Source organism: Podarcis cretensis (genome assembly GCF_951804945.1).
Source record: "Podarcis cretensis genome assembly, chromosome: 13".
Taxonomy (NCBI): Eukaryota; Metazoa; Chordata; class Lepidosauria; order Squamata; family Lacertidae; genus Podarcis; species Podarcis cretensis.
Window position 1 is genome coordinate 40,228,451 of NC_137182.1, and position 18,941 is coordinate 40,247,391.

The 18,941-nt window shown below is 49.0% G+C and overlaps 2 protein-coding genes across 4 annotated transcripts; one reads left to right on the forward strand and one right to left on the reverse strand.

The window, feature by feature from the left end:
• The first annotated feature begins 134 nt into the window (after window positions 1-134).
• On the forward strand, window positions 135-8,014 carry PAGR1 (PAXIP1 associated glutamate rich protein 1). 3 transcript variants are annotated; one of them, XM_079951398.1, is made up of 5 exons: window positions 135-268; window positions 3,032-3,174; window positions 5,412-5,811; window positions 5,978-6,060; window positions 7,625-8,014. In XM_079951398.1, exons 3-5 carry the CDS (start codon window positions 5,417-5,419, stop codon window positions 7,807-7,809), a joined length of 663 nt encoding a protein of 220 aa, XP_079807524.1. In that variant the 5' UTR covers window positions 135-268; window positions 3,032-3,174; window positions 5,412-5,416; the 3' UTR covers window positions 7,810-8,014. The 3 variants fall into 3 exon arrangements, with proteins under 3 accessions (XP_079807524.1, XP_079807526.1, XP_079807525.1); XM_079951400.1 differs by having other exon boundaries at window positions 5,415-5,811; XM_079951399.1 differs by lacking the exon at window positions 135-268 and adding an exon at window positions 2,289-2,400.
• Window positions 8,015-9,598: 1,584 nt separating this feature from the next.
• Window positions 9,599-15,319, reverse strand: ASPHD1 (aspartate beta-hydroxylase domain containing 1). The gene is made up of 3 exons (XM_079951389.1): window positions 13,473-15,319; window positions 11,285-11,398; window positions 9,599-10,388 (listed from the first exon to the last, which is right to left on the reverse strand). Exons 1-3 carry the CDS (start codon window positions 14,227-14,229, stop codon window positions 10,279-10,281), a joined length of 981 nt encoding a protein of 326 aa, XP_079807515.1. The 5' UTR covers window positions 14,230-15,319; the 3' UTR covers window positions 9,599-10,278.
• Window positions 15,320-18,941: the final 3,622 nt, after the last annotated feature.

The window sequence follows — 18,941 nt, forward strand, 5'->3', positions numbered from 1 at the left end:
TTGCCTCCCCCTTCCCTTTTAAGCGGCGCGTGCGCAGTTGAGAAAGTGACCGGTACTTTTGAGTACACCCCCCTCTCCAGGAAGCAGCAGCAGCAGCAGCAGCAGCAGCAGCCGTGATCGATCGTTCTTACACTCGGCTTTTGCGGGCTGGTTTTGGGTGATCGGTTGTGCGCCGCTCAGCTTTTGATCCTTGGTTGGTCCGGGGCGAAGGGAAACGACATGGCAGGAAAGCGCGCGAGCTTCGAGGTCCGGATAAGACCCGCGGCGGGTGGGTGAACGAGTCTCCTCCCTCCCTTCCCTCGCAGGCCACCTGCCCCCGCAAGACTTAATCGGCCATCGTGGTTCGTGTTTAGTGCCGAGCCGTGGAAGAAATGATCCGATGAAGTGTCTTTGAGCATGTGCAGAGTGACTTTAAAAAAAAAATTAAAAGGGGAGGGGGGCAGGATCCTAAGACAATAGATTTTCTTTTAGTTGACGTTGAGCATGATCCAGCCGAAGTTAAGCATTTTAGGAGTGCCGTGGATTAATTTATTTCAGTGGCAAAAGTATAGAACCTCGTGCAATGTCCTCTTTTACTTATTAATACAAGGGAGCAAGATGTCAGTGGGGTGACTTACTTACGGGCTTAACTCCGCCATTGAACTCAATGGGCCGTAAGAAATGCATAACTTTGGCTCATGGTCATACTTAACTAAAAGAAGGATGTAGCTTTGGAGTTAGCTGCACAGCTCTTCTCCAGAGTGGATGGTCAAGACACTTCTCTTTAAAATAAATAAATAAATTAGCACAGGCCTGATGCCAAGCCTTGATTACTCTTGACTGGAGTAAAAAAATAAAAGCAACGGAAGAAAGGAATGTTAGTTTAATATTATAGCTGCTATCAGGTATGTTGGGGGTCCAGAATACCAGTAGAAGCTCTTAGGAGTGCTTTTCTCCCAACCATTAACTTTCTGTAAGAAAATTTAAGAGGCTGTGGAAAGTGGCAGGCTTGGCAGCTTCTAGTTCTGGGTTGGGGTGGGGTTCCTGCTTGAAACTGTGATGAAATGACAGCTTTCTGAAAACAGTGGGAGAGCTGGTGTAGAAGCTTCCGCTCACTGGACAACTGATTTAAGGTCCTTGACTGGCAGCAGTGGTTATATTGTTTGCCTCCATCTTCTATCCTCTACCTGAATATTTGGGAATAAACCATATATTTAAAAAACGGCACTGGTCTCTAGCAAACTCTTCTCCAAAAGAAAGCTAAAGCAGGGATCATTGCCCATGAAACTTCTATCTGCTTTCCTTGGAATGTCCAAGCTGATGTGTGTGTAACTTAATTTGCTTCCTGCATTTTCAACAATATTGTCCTTGTATTTGGTTTATGCTTTGGTGTGATGGCTGAGAGTGCTTTACTTACATTAAATCAGAGATGGGAAACCTGTTGCCCTGTAGAGTAGATGATGTTGGCTTCCCATCAGCCTCAGCCAGCTGAGCCATTGGTGAGGGATGATGGGAGCCATAATCCAGCAACATCTGGAAGGTCGCAATTTCCCCATCCCTGCATTAAAGGATATTGCTTTAAATACCTGCATTATGCTTTTAAGTACAGTGGTACCTCGGGTTAAGTACTTAATTCGTTCTGGAGGTCCGTTCTTAACCTGAAACTTCTTAACCTGAAGGAACACTTTAGCTAACGGGGCCTCCTGCTGCTGCTGCTGCGCCACCGGAGCAAGATTTTTGTTCTTATCCTGAAGCAAAGTTCTTAACCTGAAGCACTATTTCTGGGTTAGCGGAGTCTGTAACCTGAAGCGTATGTAACGCGAGGTACCACTGTACAGTACTTCACATACAGTCATCTAGTTATTCTAGTAGCAATCCTTACATAGCCCAGTAAGGTAACTCAGTATCATCTTCACCCACTTTGCAGGAGGGAAGGACTGAGCTGAGAAAGAGAGGAAGAGCCTGTGGCTCAGGGACAGAGCAGCTGCTTTACATGCATATGCTCCTGGGTTCAATCCTCAGCATCTCCCCAGTCTGAAATCCTTGAAAGCCACTGCCCGTCAGTGTAGACATTACTGAGCTAGATGGACCAATGGTCTGATTCAGTATAAGGCAGCTTCTTATGTGGCTGTGAGAGTAGACAGCCACCTAATGATTTCATGGCAGAGGCAAGATTCAACCTGGGGGTTGCCTGATTTGTAGCTTAGGCTGTAGTTCTGTACACACATACCTAGAGGTAAGCCCCACTGAACTTCTGCATAGGATAGGATATCCGATCCTATATCGGATTATGTCTGTCTCTCAGCTACTACATTAGGACTTAAAATATTACATTTAAAACCCAGCAATACCTGGTTAAAAAAGAAGAATGCAGACAAGCTTAGTTGATCTATGCAGTTGTCATCATCTATAGACCTTAAGGTCAGTATTAGAAATTAGCCAGGCGTATCTTGCAACTGGTGCAGGTCCAATTGTGACCACATGGAGATCTCTGGATGCCAAGCTGGCGTCTGACATCTCCATCTGGCTGGCCCCTCCACCTTTCTTAAGCAGGTAAGCAGAACAGCTTCTTTATTGCATTTATATCTTGCCTTTTTCTCCAAGGAGTACATGGTTCACTCACCTCCTCAGTCAATCCCTACAACAACCCTGTGAGGTAGGTTAAGAGGCTGTGACTGGCCCTAGGTCACCCGGTGACCTTTATGACTGAGTGGGGTTTTGAACCCTGGTCTCCCAGGTCCTAGTCCGACTTAGATGTCACTTAGAGGAGGATCTGAAATATTTTCCTTGAATTTGTTTCATTCTGTATTGCTTTATTTGATATTTCAATGTGTTGTAAACAGCTTTGAGATTTTTTCTTTAAAATATAAATTGATATAGAAATGAAATGAAGAATAATAATAACAAATTTCATTGGGGGGATGGCGTCTAGACATTCCGCTGTGGCAACCGTAACCCATGTTTAAGGCACCATTTGGCGCTGAGCTTATATGTCCGAGTTTCTTAAGGGGCTTTTGTGAAAAGTAACATTTTGCCTTCTAAATCACTGCAGGGTTGGGCTGAGACCATCCTCTTTAGGAAGCCGCAGTTGTGAAGACATTACTTCTCTGCATATCGATTTTGATCTCCAGTGGAAGGGACTTTCAGCAGCGTCTTCCTGCTGATCTTTGCCCCTGCTTGGGCTCCTAATAAAAGGTATTTTTTGTTGTTTGGGTCTGCGGGGCCATCTAGAAACAAAAACTCACAATGGAGGTCCTTATGAGTAGCTGTGAGGAATGAGCCCAAGGTCTAAATGTTTGCGGAATATAGCTTTACTGCAGTGGTAGAACTTCCTGGATCATATTGATTGCCTAAGTGCAGTGAGAGCGAGGAAGAGGGAAAACTGAGTTTCCTGGCAAGAGAACTGTTCTTTGGCTGCTGGCCTATTCTCAGTCTTCTGGGCTTGGCAGTGGACCTGTCTAGCGAGGTCTGCGGCTTGACAGCCAATGTACTGAGCAGCAAGGAAGCTGTCTAATGATGCCAGTCAGGGTTATCAAAAGCCTGAAGACTGACGCTGAAGAGCAAGTGAGCTGCTTATCAGGTTGCTGGGAGAAAAGGATATGTTAAATTTGGGGGCCCTTTATAAAACTGCCACCCAGCTGATCCCCAAAATAGGGTCACACTACCGCAGGGGACTGTTAATCTAAAGCAGGGGTTGGCAAGGTTTACCTTGCCCGGGCTGGTTCACTCCAATGGAGATCCCTCCATGGGCCGGATGGCGCCTGCGATTTTCTGCATCTGCGCGGACGGATTTCCGGCGTCTGTGTCTGCGCAGATGCGATTTCTGGTGCCGCGGAAGCGAGTCCCTGTGCCATGCTGCACCGCTTTAGTGCAGCACGCAGGGACTCACCAAGCGGGTGGCTTGTGGGCCGGTTAAACAACCCCCATGGGCCGCTTCTGGCCCATGGGCCTTAGGTTGCCTACCCCTGATCTAAAGTGAGTCAAGTGGAACTGAAAATGGGACCAGTGAGAAGGAACCAGCATGAGGGTCAGAAAGGCAATTGGGTAAAATGAGAGAGCTTCTAGGGATTGGGAGATTGGGCAGGTAGTCAAATCAAGGATGTCTCACCTGGAAGTTAACCTGGGGGAATGGCCTTCCTAAATGGATTTACCTGTTGAGAACACTGATTATGGCGTGACGCTGTCTGACTCATCTTGCTAGTGTCATCATTCTATCTAGTGTATGCATGTATTTGCAGTTTCATAGCATTCAGAGTTGATTGTAAGGAGCTTGTCTCTGGAGTCTAAAGCAGAAACTTCAGGACTTCAAAACCCCACCCCTGGCACTTTTTGTAATCAATTCTCCCATTACCATTACTGCAACATAGCTCCCTCAGGAGGAGTTATGTTTTTGGATCCTCAGGATTGAGTAGCGCTCTGGACTGGCTTATGCTGCACTTAATGAAGTTATAAGACCACAAAGTCAGGGTGTCTGCGTCCAGATCTGGGGTGTGGGGTAGATCCTGTCCAGGGCTCTTGGGGTCCCCTGATTCTACAGGTTTTCTGGATGGAGCATCTCTGAGTTATGGCCTTGGAGGGAAGGGGTTTTTTCCTCATGGCATCATGTCTCCCCCCCTGACCAGGAATACACTGGGAGCTGTGGGAGGGTCTTCTCCAAAATGAAGGTTGCAAGGATGGGCCAGCAGAACCTTGATGCATCTCTCAGTGGACTGGAGTCTGATACAAGGTCTGGTTGGTGCATCCTGAGACACCTTCGCCTTTTGTGCCTCTGTCTCCTTGTTCTTACCCTGGCACGAGCCACAGGCATCCTGGTTTTTCTTGCAGCAGAATGGCAGAATGAATAACAATTGGCAACTTCAAAGAGATCTTTATCTGGGCACTTCCTCTGAACAGGGGCGAATTCCACTTCATTATTTATGGGAAGGCTGGGGCAGATCAAGGGATTATTGATCTGAAAGGTGTTAAGAGACAGAGCTAAGATGTCTCTGAATTTGCTGGCAGAGGCAGCAAGAAAGAGGAGGCCTAAGAATTCTTTCCAGGACATACAATTTTTCTCTACACTTTTCATGACAGCTAACCCTACTCCCTCAACTACAGGCAACTATGAGAGGTGTATCTAAGGTGTTAGTTTGGAAACACTGGCAATTCATCTTTTTGAGCCCCATCTCTGCGCTCCCAAGAAAACTTTCATTGGAGGATGTGAAAGTTTGGAGAGGAGTCTCTGATGCCAAAAGAGAAAGATAATCTTGCAGGTGTGGGACAACCAGCCACCCACACTCCTGCTTCTTGAACTGATGCACCATGCTACCTCACACTTTGCTGTAGGGGTTTCCCAAGATGGCCGCCGTCTTGTACCAGGCAGGTCCTTGCCCGGTTATGTTAGGGTCTTGTTTGCCTTGCCTCACTCAGTTCTGTGGCCTCTGTCTCTCCAGCAGCCATGGAGGAGGCCAGCACTGTGGAGGAAGGTGAAGTCACCTCAGGGATGCAGTCCTTGGCAGTGGAAGATGAGCCTGCCTCAGAGCTACCTCCGACCACCGAGGAACAAGATGACGCAGCTGGGGAGAGAGATGGGGAGCAGTCGGCGAAGGGAGACGAATCGGCCGAGGAGGATTGGTGCGTCCCCTGCAGCGATGAGGAACTGGAGTCCCCAGACAGCTGGATGCCTGCCCCTGAGGAGATCCGGCACCTCTATGAGCTCATTGCTGCCCAGGGGACCCTAGAGATCCAGGCAGAGATCCTACCCCGGCGCAACCCTACCCCAGAGCCTGACAGCGAAGATGAGGATAAATCTGATGGGCAGCTGGAGAACCAGGAAGAAGAGGAGGAAGAGAAGTGAGAGCACATGTATTTCTTTTTGCGGGGAGAGGGGTAATATTTGACTTGAAAAGGGAGTTTGGGGAAGCATCCAAAATCTGAGATGGCGCTGGTGACAGAAAAGGAGGGAGGGGCTACAGGCTCTGGTGCTGGGCGGATTCCCATTTTTCTCTCTTCGCTGCAGGCCCCACGTGCCAACGGAGTTTGACTTCGATGATGAGCCTGCCTCTCCTAAGAGCTCCTTGATCAATCGTCGAAGAACTCCTGGTATGTTGAAAGCCACCCACCCACCCTGGCTGTATTGGGACGACTGGATTTCTCCCTAAACACACACACTTTCCAGAGAATCCTGGAGTCATGCTTGACTGTTCTTGTTCTCTTTTGAGGAGCCCCATTTGCAACCTCAGAATTTAGATCATGCTCTCGTGCACCCTGTTCTGGCTTACTTCTGTCACAATTCTGACACTCCTCTCTCAAACCGAGAGGTAGGGAACCTTCCTCCCACTTCAATCGGGGACCATTGGCCCACCCACCAATCCACCTCCACCTCCAAAAGGTAGGGTTGCCTCTCCTTCCTGTAGTTTGGATCTGGCCTGCTGACATGAGCAAGGTATTCATCTTCAAAGGAACAGGCCATCAGCTGGCCTGAATGCGTTTGCAAAAGAGTCCCTCTCCAAACAGGAAGTCAGCTTGGGGAAGGCTTTGAAGGTGCTCACAAGGCCCAGCTGTCAGGCAATCTGATCCACAAGTATAAAGCTCTCTTCAGGCATGCTGGAAGAAATGCCACAATGGTCTGGATCCAGCTCACAGGCTACAGATTCTCCATCCCTATTTAAATGCCAGGACTCCAGAGTATTGCTCTGAGAATCCTGCCTGAAGTCCCTTACGTCTGCCCAAGAGCTTTAACATGTGAGACTCCCCTACAAAAGTTAAGGCAAATTGGCTGACAGTTTTCTGTTGTCTAGACCTGGTGTAGGGAGAACCAGTGGCCCTCCAGATTTTGCTGGAGTACAACTCCCATCAGCCCCATCAAGCATGGCCAGTGGCCAGGGATGATGGGAGCTGTAGTTCAGCATCATCTGGAGGGCCAAAGGTTCTCCACACCTAGGAAAGGGAGAAGGGCATGGACAGGAAGACCTACATAGCATGCTTATATATTTATTGGGTAAATTTTATACACCACTTAATTAGAGAGAAAAAACCTCAAAGCTGTTTACAAAATACTTTAAAGTTCCTCAAAGAAGAGACGGGGAAACTTTAAACCTATGCAAAATGTAGGGACATGCGGACCCTCTTACTGCTGGGAAAACAGAGTGTAGATTTGGATCTAGTTAGGGAAGAACAAGGGTGGCACTGTGGTCTAAACCACTGAGCCTAGGGCTTGCCGATCAGAAGGTTGGCGGTTCAAGGCTCCGTAACAGGGTGAGCTCCCATTGTTTGGTCCCAGCTCCTCCCAACCTAGAAGTTCAAAAGCATGCAGTGCAAGTAGATAAATAGGTACTGTTCCGGTGGGAAGATAAACGGCATTTCCGTGCACTGCTCTGGTTCGCCAAAAGCAGCCTAGTCATGCTGGCCACATGACCTGGAAAAAACTGTCTGCAGAAGTGGACAAACGCTTGCTCCCTCAGCCTGTAAAGCAAGATGAGCGCTGCAACCCCAGAGTTGTTTGCGACTGGACTTAACAGTCGGGTTCCTTTACCTTTAGGAAAGAACAATGGTTTCCTGGCACTTTGCATTTGAAGCCTACCTCTCATTTTTTTAAAAAACCTGGACCCAACTTACACTTCCCACTGAGTCCACAGATCGTAACTGGTGTTTATTTTATTTTCAGGGACCTCAGCTAAGAGCCAGAAGAGGGAGGCTCGCATGGACAAGGTGCTGTCAGATATGAAGCGCCACAAAGTCTTAGAGGAACAGATAATGAAGACGGGCCGAGACCTCTTTGACCTTGACTCAGATGATGTACCCACTCCAAAACGGCCACCAGGTCTCTTCCTGCGCCAGCGCAAATACTGAGTGCAGTGGAGGCAACAGGACCTTTTAAAATCCTTTCAAGCCAAGTGGAACTGTGGACTTGTGGGTTCAATGCGAGGGGAAGGAAATTACTGGACGGACCCATTGGGTCAGACAATGTACTTTGGTTTGCATCTTGCACTGACTGGCAGGAAGCACTTGCTTTGGGTTATTTGAGTGTAAATAAAAGCTAGTGAGTTTGTTTTTACTTGTTAAATTCTCTTGTTTTTGTTCTTAGGACCTTAAGAGTTTGGTGAGGGTACAGAGTGTCTTCCCCACAGTGGTGCTCTGCTTTGGAAGGCCTTGGGGGGCCTTCGAAGCACAGGGCGCCTGCAGTGATAAACCTCCACCCCCTCACCTCTCTGCCCCACGCTTGGACCTGGAGAGGGAGAGCAGGGGATTGTTCCTGAACTCATGCTGCCTTTAGGGATGCGAGGTCAGGGACACCAACACCAGATAGTACTGCTTGGAGAAGCTCCTGGTACATACACATTCTGACTATCAAGGCCAGCCAAAATTTGCGGACTGCTACCCAGGAAAGCAGCATGAGCAGGTGTGTGTGTGTGTGTGGCAAGCTATTCTCTCTTCCCACCTCCTGTGGCAGGTTGAGGATGGAATGAAACTCTTGCTCCTGGAGCTGTATGTGCTGGGAAGCAAATATCTTTGTTAGATGTTTTCTGGCAGGTGCAGAAAAAGCTTGTTCAGGAGGAACAGGGAAGAAAACTGGGTATGTCAGACTCTGACAGATCAAGTCAAAGTCTTTTTTTAAAAAAAGGAATGCGATGCGATTTTTCTTTCTAATCCTGTAGCAGATTTTTGCCACTTTTTATTATTAAAAAAACATTTTTTTTAGAAGCTGGTATTGAAATCTAATAAGCCTGCCCCAAGTCACTTACAATGCATGTTTACCTGGAAGTCTATCCGTGTCCGTAGAATCATAGAATTGTGGGGTTGGAAGGGACCCCGAGGGTCATCTAGTCTAACCCCCCGATAATGCAGGAATCTCAACTAAAGCATCCATGACAGATGGCCATCCAACCTCTGCTTTAAAAACCCCAGTGAACCTCCCGAGGGAGTCTGTTCCACTGTGGAACAGCTCTTTCTGTCAGAAAGTTCTTGATGTTTAGTCGGAATCTCCTTTCTTGTAACTTGAAGCCATTGGTTTGAATCCTACCCTCAGTGGGGTAAAGGCTGCATTCCTAACCCCACTTACGTGGGAGCAAGCCCCATGGAGTTCAAAGGGACTTACTTTTGAGTAGATATGGTTAGGATTGCAGCCCTCAAGTGTGTTTTGGGTTACAGCCACAGAAACCGGGTGGATGGCTGTCAAGACTGATTCCAAGTCGCAGCTGGCAAGATAGGGATGCAGGCAAAACATATGGATGTAAAAGGCAGGCAGAAGGACTTGTCTTCTTCTGTGTGTCAGTATTCTGGTCATGGTGGAGGCCTGCGCCAATAATTCTCTCCCCGCCCCTCCCATGCATACAGTCATACCCATTATTTTAATAACTCGCATGCAGATCCGCAGTGACATATTGCTCCCTCAGGCTATTGACGTCCTTGATCCAATTAGTAGATTTTCCCCTGACTGGATTTTGTCAAAGTTTCTGAGCAGTGACGTCCCAGTCTGAGGCATTTATTAAATGTTGGGGTGACAGCAATACTTCAGGCCACGGTTTGCTTCCTTCATGGCCTGTGGCTCTGCCACGCCTCACAACTCACATTGAGCCAATAGTAAAGAGGATTCTGAATTTTTTCCCCTCACAGTAGAGAAAAATTGAGACAAGAGGCAGAGGGTTCTAATTATTTTATTGGGGGTGCAGGTTAATTAGCAAGGCTTTTTTGGATTAAATCCTGCCACACAAACGTCGCGGTAACAGATGCGGGGTGGGAATTAACAAATGACCACAGACAGGTGGAAATAGTGCTCACCTTGGCTTGCTTCTCTTCCCCAACCCACCCATTTCCAAAAAAACTGGAGAAGTCCATGCTACTAAAATCAGGATTGTTGAACTTCAGTAGAACTCGGAGGCCTTCTGGTCCTGTACTGTAGACAGCAGCACTTGCACTTGAATAACCCGACTCACAGGAGATGAGAACAAGCCACAAGGACCTGTCCAGATCAGCGTCTACCACCAACAGAATGGCAAGAAGAGGAACCAATGTATACCATGTCACAAAGGTCTCTAGAACAAGTATTTTAGGTCACAGCATCACACTGAGAGAGAGAAAATGAGCCCCGCCGCCCCATCTGTGATACATCCCTGCGTAGATTTTAGTTCAAATGCAGAACTCCAAAGTTGGAAGGGGGGGCCATCCCCCCCAGTACAGTCTGCACAATGGTAAAATAAGAGTTTCCGTTCCAAGGCAAATTGTGGGAGGCTTTGATGATTGTGAAGAGCAGCAAACACTATTGGTGGCATTATGGGTCCCCCCCCCTCTTGGCTACAATACCTGATCCTGAGCAGGCACCTACCGACCAGGGGCAAAGATATAGTCTAGCGCCTGTCGCTCAGGTCCTGCCACATTGGGATGCCAGAGATCAACAATAAATATCACCCGTGGGCCATCAGTGGGAGAACCTGCAACAAATAGGGTTAGAGTTATCTGTAACCCTCAAATTGTGAAAGATCCTTAATCTTGTGAGGGTGTCACAGAATCCTGACAAGGCAGCTCAGCTGCATAAATTCACACACCGTTGGTTGCCCATGGTGAGTAAAGATTGACCATAGGTGATCAGCCATCAATGTGTCAAGCAGGATGGCATTATGTCAGCTCCCTACTATTTTTAAAGAGGTTATATCTCTTTAAGGGACGCGGGTGGCGCTGTGGGTTAAACCACAGAGCCTAGGACTTGCCGATCAAAAGGTCAGCGGTTCTAATCCCCGCAACGGGCTGAGCTCCAGTTGCTCGGTTCCTGCTCCTGCCAACCTAGCAGTTTGAAAACACATCAAAGTGCAAGTAGATAAGTAGGTACCATACACTGCTCTGGTTCGCCAGAAGCAGCTTAGTCATGCTGGCCACATGACCCGGAAGCTGCACGCCGGCTCCCTCGGCCAATAAAGCGAGATGAGCGCCGCAACCCCAGAGTCGGTCACGACTGGACCTAATGGTCAGGGGTCCCTTTACCTTTACCTCTTTAAGAGAAGTCATATGGGTGAGCGGAGCAGGCAGTAAGGCAGGCCACTCCCTGAGAAACAGATTGCCAAATCTGCAGTGACATGAATGTTTCCCCTCCCATTTCACAGACTGGGAAACTGAGGCTGAGTGTATAATTTCCCCAGGCCCAACCCCTGCTACGATTTCTAAAAAAGGGTGTGGGGGGGCAAACTCAGTTTAATGCCCCCATATACTTTGGACTACAACTCCCAGCATCCCTGATTATTGGCCATGCTGGCTGGAGCTGGTAGGAGTTGTAGTTCAAAACATCTGGAGGGCATCAGATGTGTAGCCTTAGCCTGTAAAGACATTCTCTTACCGTTGTGAGCCGTGGTATGCAGGAAGGAGTCGTCTACTAGGAGGCAGTATCCTTCGGACCAGCACTGAGGCTCACCCCCCACAACCAACTCACAACCAGGAGGTACTTTTAGCCCTAGAAATGGAAGAAAGAGGTGGCTGTAACAAGGAAGCTTCCTAAGTTTGTGTATTTATTCAGCAGATTTAGAGCTCACTTTTTGACTAGCATCTCAAAGCACTGAAAAAAATTAAGATATGTTTAAAAAGCAACCAGCTCTACTGGAGCAGGAGATGGCATCAGATGTTCCTTCCAACAGGGCAGTTGCTGGTTACTGGCTTTCTTTGGGTTGGGAAGGGGACGACACTCTTATCCGAAGAAGGCCCTGCTGTTGCCTTTGCAGGCCCACCTCGCTGCTTTCTTCCTTCCCAGGAGGAAATGCTGCTTCTCTCTCGCCCCATCCCAATCCTGAAAGGTGTGGATAAAATGCTCGTATGCAGAGCTCCTTCTAGAAAAGACTTCATGGTGGGTGGGTGAGAGAGAGAGGGGGGGGGATGGGCACAAGAAGCAAAGCACTTACATAATTATTTTGACAGTCTTGATCTGAGTCTTCGCGGGGAATTGGGGGCGTTGTCTGCCTGATTTTACTTGCAAATGACAGAGCAAGACGGAAATATGTGGGTGAGGCATAACAGAAGGTTTCTGGGGAGGAGGAATGCACAGGCTGCATTCACACGTCACAGAAGGCCAAACCATAGCTTAGGGCAAACAGAGGAGGAGGAGGAAATGGCAGCCATTTTGCTCCCTTTCCCCCACTGGCTTTTTCAGTTATCGCAGCATGGCAAGTAAGCTTAGCGTGCCGTCCAAATCCATGGCCAGGGTGTCTCATCTTTAACCACAATTTGTAGCCAAGGTAGGCCCTACGGTTAGAGGTAGTGGCTAAAGAGCAGAGACCTGGAGTATGACCCCGGGTTTGAACAACACAAACCTTGGCTGAGCTCTTGTCTTCCCAAAAAAGTTCAGGGAAGAGCACAGCAGGTGCAAGTTCCTGTTCCTTCTGTGACGTGTTCGGAAGCCAATGTTTTTGTGCCACAGTCAGGCTTACTATGACAGGCAAACCAGGCCGTTATCGGAGATCAGAAAGGGTGGAACAGGACTTGGTCTATTTATTTGTCTCATTTATTATTCCTATGAGCCTTGCTTGTTAAACCCAATAAAAGGTTATGGATGGAAGGAAGGAAGGAACCAGGGGCAATGCAGGGCATACAAATTTGCCTTATGCCTACTAGAGCTCTTTGAGAATATTGCATATTTTCAAATATACCTGAGAGCTAGAAACTTGCTTTTTTAAAAATAAATAAATGAATGAATGACACTCAAGGTCTGAACAGCTGTGTGATACCATTACCTTTTCTTGTTGAAGGCAACTTCAAGTCTACTGTTATTCCACTTCCACATATCCAGCTAATCTACTACTAATCTACTACTACTACTATATGCTTTACAATGGTTAATGTTTGAACCTAACAACGACCCTGCAAGATAAATGATTATTTCTGTTTTCATACGAGGAAATTAAAGTGAGGAAGCAGCCAGTGACTCATCAAAAGCCACCAGAGTTTCCCAGACTGAAGGCCAACTCTTAACTAAAAAGGTCTTATGAGATTCCTTTGCCATGAAGTGATTAGGGCTGTTGCTCTGTTTAAAGAAATATTGTTAATTAACTGTATGAGCTTTAGCAGATTAATTGATGTGTAAATCATCATACATTTCAGCATATAAAAACAATAGTTCTAAAGAGAAAGAAAGCCTTCTTTTGATTTCTAGAAGTGTCTCACGGCAGAGCCAAAATCTTACTGGAAGAAGCATTCCCACGCACAGGAAGAAATGCCTCTTCTATGATGCCACTTTCCACCTGCATGTTTTTTGGAAAGTATTTGCATTATTCCATACAATTTAACAGATTTTCTAGTTGGCTGATTGATCTAGGCACCGATTAACTATATATTGCAGCCCTAAAAATGACCCCTAAGGGGTACTTATTTCTGATGCTTATAAACAACAGAAGTCCTCTGCCTCCTGTTTAGGGACTCAGGAATTTCCAGCTAGTGGACAACGCATGCATGGTGGAAGACTCTGGCCTTGCAAGCTTCCCCACACACTGAAGCCCCCATATCTTGCCCGCCTGGCTGTTCTTCCAGCATTTGCTCACCTAAATGGCATCGCACCCGGGTGTTGGTTGGCCCATAGGTCCCAGGCAACACAGTTCCAGGCTGCAAGACGCTGAAGCAAGCGTTTCCAAAGCGGTTGGCATTGACGAAGGTGCGTAGCGCACTGAGTGCCCGGTACGTCCACGGGCAGCTGCGACAGTTCTGCGCCACACACTCCCCTTGCCGGTAGAGGTAATAGCTATGGCAGCCAGGGTTGGCATTGGCCGTCCACCCCCGCGGGGTTGGCGCTCCAGGCGCAAAGTCCCACGCGATGCCCTCGAACTCTCGCAAGATGGCCGGGAAGCTGAGTTCGAGGATCTCCACGTCGTGGCGCTGGGACTCGCGGGGGAAGTAGGGGGCAGAAGGCAAGTCCGGGAGGTAGAAGGCGCTGGGCTTCTGGATCGCCAGGCGCTCGCCCAGCTGGAAATGGGCCTGGTCTCGGATGCCTTTGTGCAGCCGGTTCATGCCCGACCAAGAGTAGCGCTTGGCGTAGTCTCGCAGGCTGCGGTACAGGCGCTGGTTGGCAGCATTGCTCCCGAGGGCACGGCGAGGGCATCGCTCCTCCGTGGGCATACCCTGCTGGTGAGAGGCGGGGGCCGCTTGCCCGCTCCCCACGCGGTAGCAGTACCAAACAAACAGCAAGGCCAGGGAGCCCAGCACGGCTATGGTGGGCTCTGGCCGAGGGCGCCAAGACGAGGTGTCAGGGAGGAGTGGCGAGAGAAGGCCATGCAGACCCCAGTCAGCCATGATAGAGGGCATCTTGAGGTGGGCTTAGAGCACCCTATCAGCACAGGCAGCTCCTTGCAGCCTTCCCATTCTTCAACGTCTGACCCGTCTGACCCCTGCCCTATTGGTCGGGTGCCCTTTTAACCCCTTGCTCTTAACCAGGTGCACCTCATTCAGGATTTGGCTCAGCCGCCGCTACACAGACCGAGCCATTCCTCTGCCGCTTTGCTTTGTTTTCTGAGGGCGGCTGGCTTCAAGCCCCATTGACTCAGTCATTTCCACTGCTATATTTCTCATTTCCACCTCCCGCCACCCCAGAAATTAAGGTCTTAGCTCTGTTTTGCTGTATTCTGGGCCAGTAAATCTCTCCACATTTGCAGCCCACCCACAATATTTCTGGGCATCTGTCTCCACCCATGTATTTACCCCCTCTTCATCCTCAACGCCCCCCTTAAACGCTCCTCCCTACTTGAGCCTATTCCCCCAATATTCTTCTCCCTCCCTCCCCGCCTTTCATCCCCTCCATCCCTCTCTCACCCCCTCCTCATCTCTACCTGACGGCTTGCAGTCCCTCCAGTCCTCTGAGATTGCTGCCTGCTCTTCCAGCTTCCCCAGTCACTTGTGGTCCCTCCTCTGCCTCAGCCCGGTTCCCTGTGCAGCCTCCTCTATTGCTGTTTTCCTAATTCCTCCCCGTGCACGTAGGCTGCCGGAGACATCCGGGAAAATATTAGGGTGCCCCCCCTTCCCTTTCCCCGCGCACCCGCCGAGCACACCCTTCCACCCGGCCCGGGATGCCTCCCTCCCTTTGACGTCTGTCTCCTTCCTCGTATCAGCACCAGGCCAGGCATCGCTGCGTAAAGAGACGCCCCCCCCCTCCACCCCCGGCTGATGCATCTATCTCGGCAATGGGCAACGGGGCCCTGTATAAACAGCCGCCCCCCACCGCCCGCCCCACTCCCGGGAGCGAGTGCATTACAGCACAAGGGGAAGGGAGCCAGGGTCCCTCCCTGAGTCCCACGGGGGCCACACGTGCACTGCAGAAGGTGCCCCAGCCAGGCGCAGGTTTGCAGTAAAAGGAGGGGGCAGCGTCACTGGGGCCGAGCTCATCGACACCTCTCCCCCCCCCCCCGCTGCAGCATGCGCTCGCCCACCGGGACCACCCCTACGAGATCACCCCTGCCCCGGTGCCCTAGCAACCTCCTTCCCTAGCAACGGGCCTAGCAACTGCTCCTCCCTAGCATTCACCTTGACCTTCCCGGCGTCTCCATTGGTTACGCCAGCATTTCCTTCCTCACCCCATCCATGAACCATGCTAAGACTCCTCTGCAGCAGAGGTGGAGGGCCTGTGGTGTGGTTGGGGGTCCCAACACACATCATTAGGGGTGCCAACTTAAATAAAATATTGAATAAATACAGTGGTACCTCAAGTTACATACTCTTCAGGTTCCATACGCTTCAGGTTACACACTCCGCTAACCCAGAAATAGTGCTTCAGGTTAAGAACTTTGCTTCAGGATGAGAACAGAAATCGGGCTCCGGCAGCGCGGAGGCACCAGGAGGCCCCATTAGCTAAAGTGGTACCTCAGGTTAAGAACAGTTTCAGCTTAAGTATGGATCTCCGGAACGAATTAAGTACTTAATCCGAGGTGCCACTGTACTGCCAACTTGAATAAGATACTGGGGGGCGGGGGAGGCATTATAGATCATAAGACACAGCACGCACACACACAGAGACCAATTTAATGACAATGCCCATCAACTTGGGGGGTGGGAGCTGACACCCTCAAATATTTTATTGAGGAGGCAGAACTTGGGACCTTGGCCCCAGGAGTTGGCTCCTACACCCATAACCCCTGACCGCTTGCCATCCGCTGGATGGGAGTTGGGAGTCCAACCCCATCTGGAGGGTCAGAGGGTTGTTCCCTTTCCTTGCTCCATCAGTCCAGTAGAGCATGAGACTCTTAATCCCAAGGTCATGGATTGAAGCCCCACATTGGGCAAAATATTCCTGCATTGCAGGGAGTTGGGCTAGATGACCCTCTCTGCGTTTCTATGCTCTTCAGGGATAAACTGCTCCACGAGCAACTGCCATATTTAGCCCCTTGCTGGCAGCTACTTCCTCTGCCGTTCCCATGGCAACCGACCCCCAAGGAAACTTCATGGACCACCCAACTCTAGAAAGCAGAGCCTGCCAAAAAAACTGCTCAAGTACTGTCTCCTCTGGTGGGCAGCAGCTCTCCAGGGCCTGAGGCAGAACTTCTTATGTCGCCTGCTACTGGAGATTTTTAGAGTGGTGGGCAATTAAGAGTTGGCGGTTCATTATGCTTCTGGGGTTGTTCAGCTCCTTGAGGTGAAACAAGTGGAAACACACACAGAGACACACATGCTAGTGTGCATAACGCCCAAGGCTGACGAGGATAATTTGTAACCCAATAAGATCCCACAAACGCCCTCTTCCTGGGAATAAAAAAATGCAGTAATAATTAGAAAATAACAATTTGTGTCTTCTCAAAGCACCCAAAATCAGCTGCTTGGGTGGAGACCTCATTCTGCCTAGTGGTAGGGCAACACAGTCCTGTGAGAAGCCCCACAAATATGTTTTGCCTCTCTTGGAGTGCCCAATGGTATCTGCCAGGAAGCATATTTTTACGGGCTACACTCAGCAACACATACCCCCCCAGCACACATACAAAACTTTAATAAAAAAAGATTTAAAAAAACAACAACACCTTAACTTCTTGTTTAGCATTGGGAATCCATTTTCAGCTCAATGGCCACGTTCCCTTCTGGGGGCCACATGGCGGTGGTGGGTGGGGGCAGATGCAAAAGTGGAAAGACCAATAAATGTGAAATTCATCTCCGTACAGTAGCCTAGCTTCTACACATGTCCACCCCTTTCTATCCTCAATCCGGTAAAGTAAGAGGCATTATCACAATTCAAGGACACATTCCAGCTGGGCAAAGCCACTCTGTGAGGGTGCAAAGCAAAGGCAGGAATGGATGTAGCCTGCAGAGTGGGGGCATGGCTGGGGATGGTGTGTGCCCCATGGAGAATCCTGAGGGTCAAACAGAGAGCCTTAGAAGGCTGTATTCAGCTCCCAGGCCTGAGGTTTCTCAGTCTTGTTCCAGTTCATAATCACCATCCCTCTAGAAATCATTTTAAATCTTTATTTCTTCATTTTATTATTTTATTTAAGGTTAAGGTAAAACCGGGACGCGGGTGGTGCTGTGGTCTAAACCACCGAGCCCATTGGTCTTGCCGATCAGGTCGGCGGTTCGAATCCCCACAACAGGTTGAGCTTCTGTTGCTCTGTCCCAGCTCCTGCCCACCTATCAGTTCGAAAGCATGCCGGTGCAAGTAGATAAATAGGTACCACTGCAGCAGGAAGGTAAAAGGTGTTTCGGTGCACACTGGTTTCTGTCACGGTGTCCCGTTGCGCCAGAAGTAGTATAGTCATGCTGGCCACATGACCCGGAAAGCTGTCTGTGGACAAACGCCAGCTCCCTTGACCTGAAGCAAGATGAGTGCCACATCCCATAGTTGCCTTTGACTGGACTTAACCATCAAGGGGACATTTACCATTTTACCTTTTATTTTATTTATACCCCATCTTTCCTCCTAAGGGGTCTCAGGGTGGCAATATATTCAGTAGGAGGTGATGAAAAGGCCCTCTGCATGAGACTCTGGAAAACTTGCCAGTCAGAGTAAGCAATATTGCACAAGATGGGCAAATTGTTTTGATATAAAGCATTTTTCTATGTTCAACATTTGTTTGCAAAGGAACTCTTGTAGATTGCAAAGGACTGGGGTGTGTGGGGGTATGTGTTTAGGATGCACACTCACTTCTTGGTCCTCAGAACTGTCCCACATGATGAATAGAGAACCTGCCCTATAATATTAATATTTATGCTCTATTTGCACTATAAATATACATGGTACTCTTACAAACTACAGGAATGCTGGTCCCTACCCTGCAAAGCTTACGGTCTAAAATTTGACAACCAGGGCAGGGGCAAGACAAGAAAGATGTCGATAAAGACAAAGAATATGTGTTCAGTTCGGTTACGCACGTTTTGGGTTCGTTTCAGAAGCCTAGGACTCACCCATCACTCCCTTTGGGTTGCATAGGGCAGGTGCAAGGGTGGTTGTGACAGACAACATGTTTTTCAAATAAGCTTGTGTGTCACGGCTGATTTTCTCATTGAGAAATCCAAGGGTGATCCAGAACACAGCTTGAAAACTAGCAGAATAAGACCCTTGGCTTATTTCCTGCTGTCCAGCCCCCTCTCATATTGCAACCAAGCCCTGAAACTGCACATCCGTCATCCTTGGTATTGCCCTTAGCAACTTCCCTACCAGTCTCTGGTACCTATCTTAGCAACTGCCTGGCAACCACAGTGCCTCCCTTAGCAACTGCTCTCCCACTGCAACTCCCATAGCAACCATTGTGAGGGAAGATTAAGTTGAAGCAGCCAAGGAAGGGAGATTCCCCTCCTTTCTGCTGTTCCCCCCAACAGCCACCCCACCCTATTCGAATGTCTCTCCATCCCACATAACTCCTCTTGGCCCCCACATTCATTCATTTCAGGAACTTCCACACACCCACCTTGATTCTCTCTCTCTCTCTCTCTCTCTCTCTCTCTCTCTCTCTCTCTCTCTCTCCCTCCCACAGTCTCTGATGAAAGGGGGCAGGGTTGTTGTTGCTGCTGCTGCTTCTTTTGCCTTGCTGAAGAGGTTTATGGGA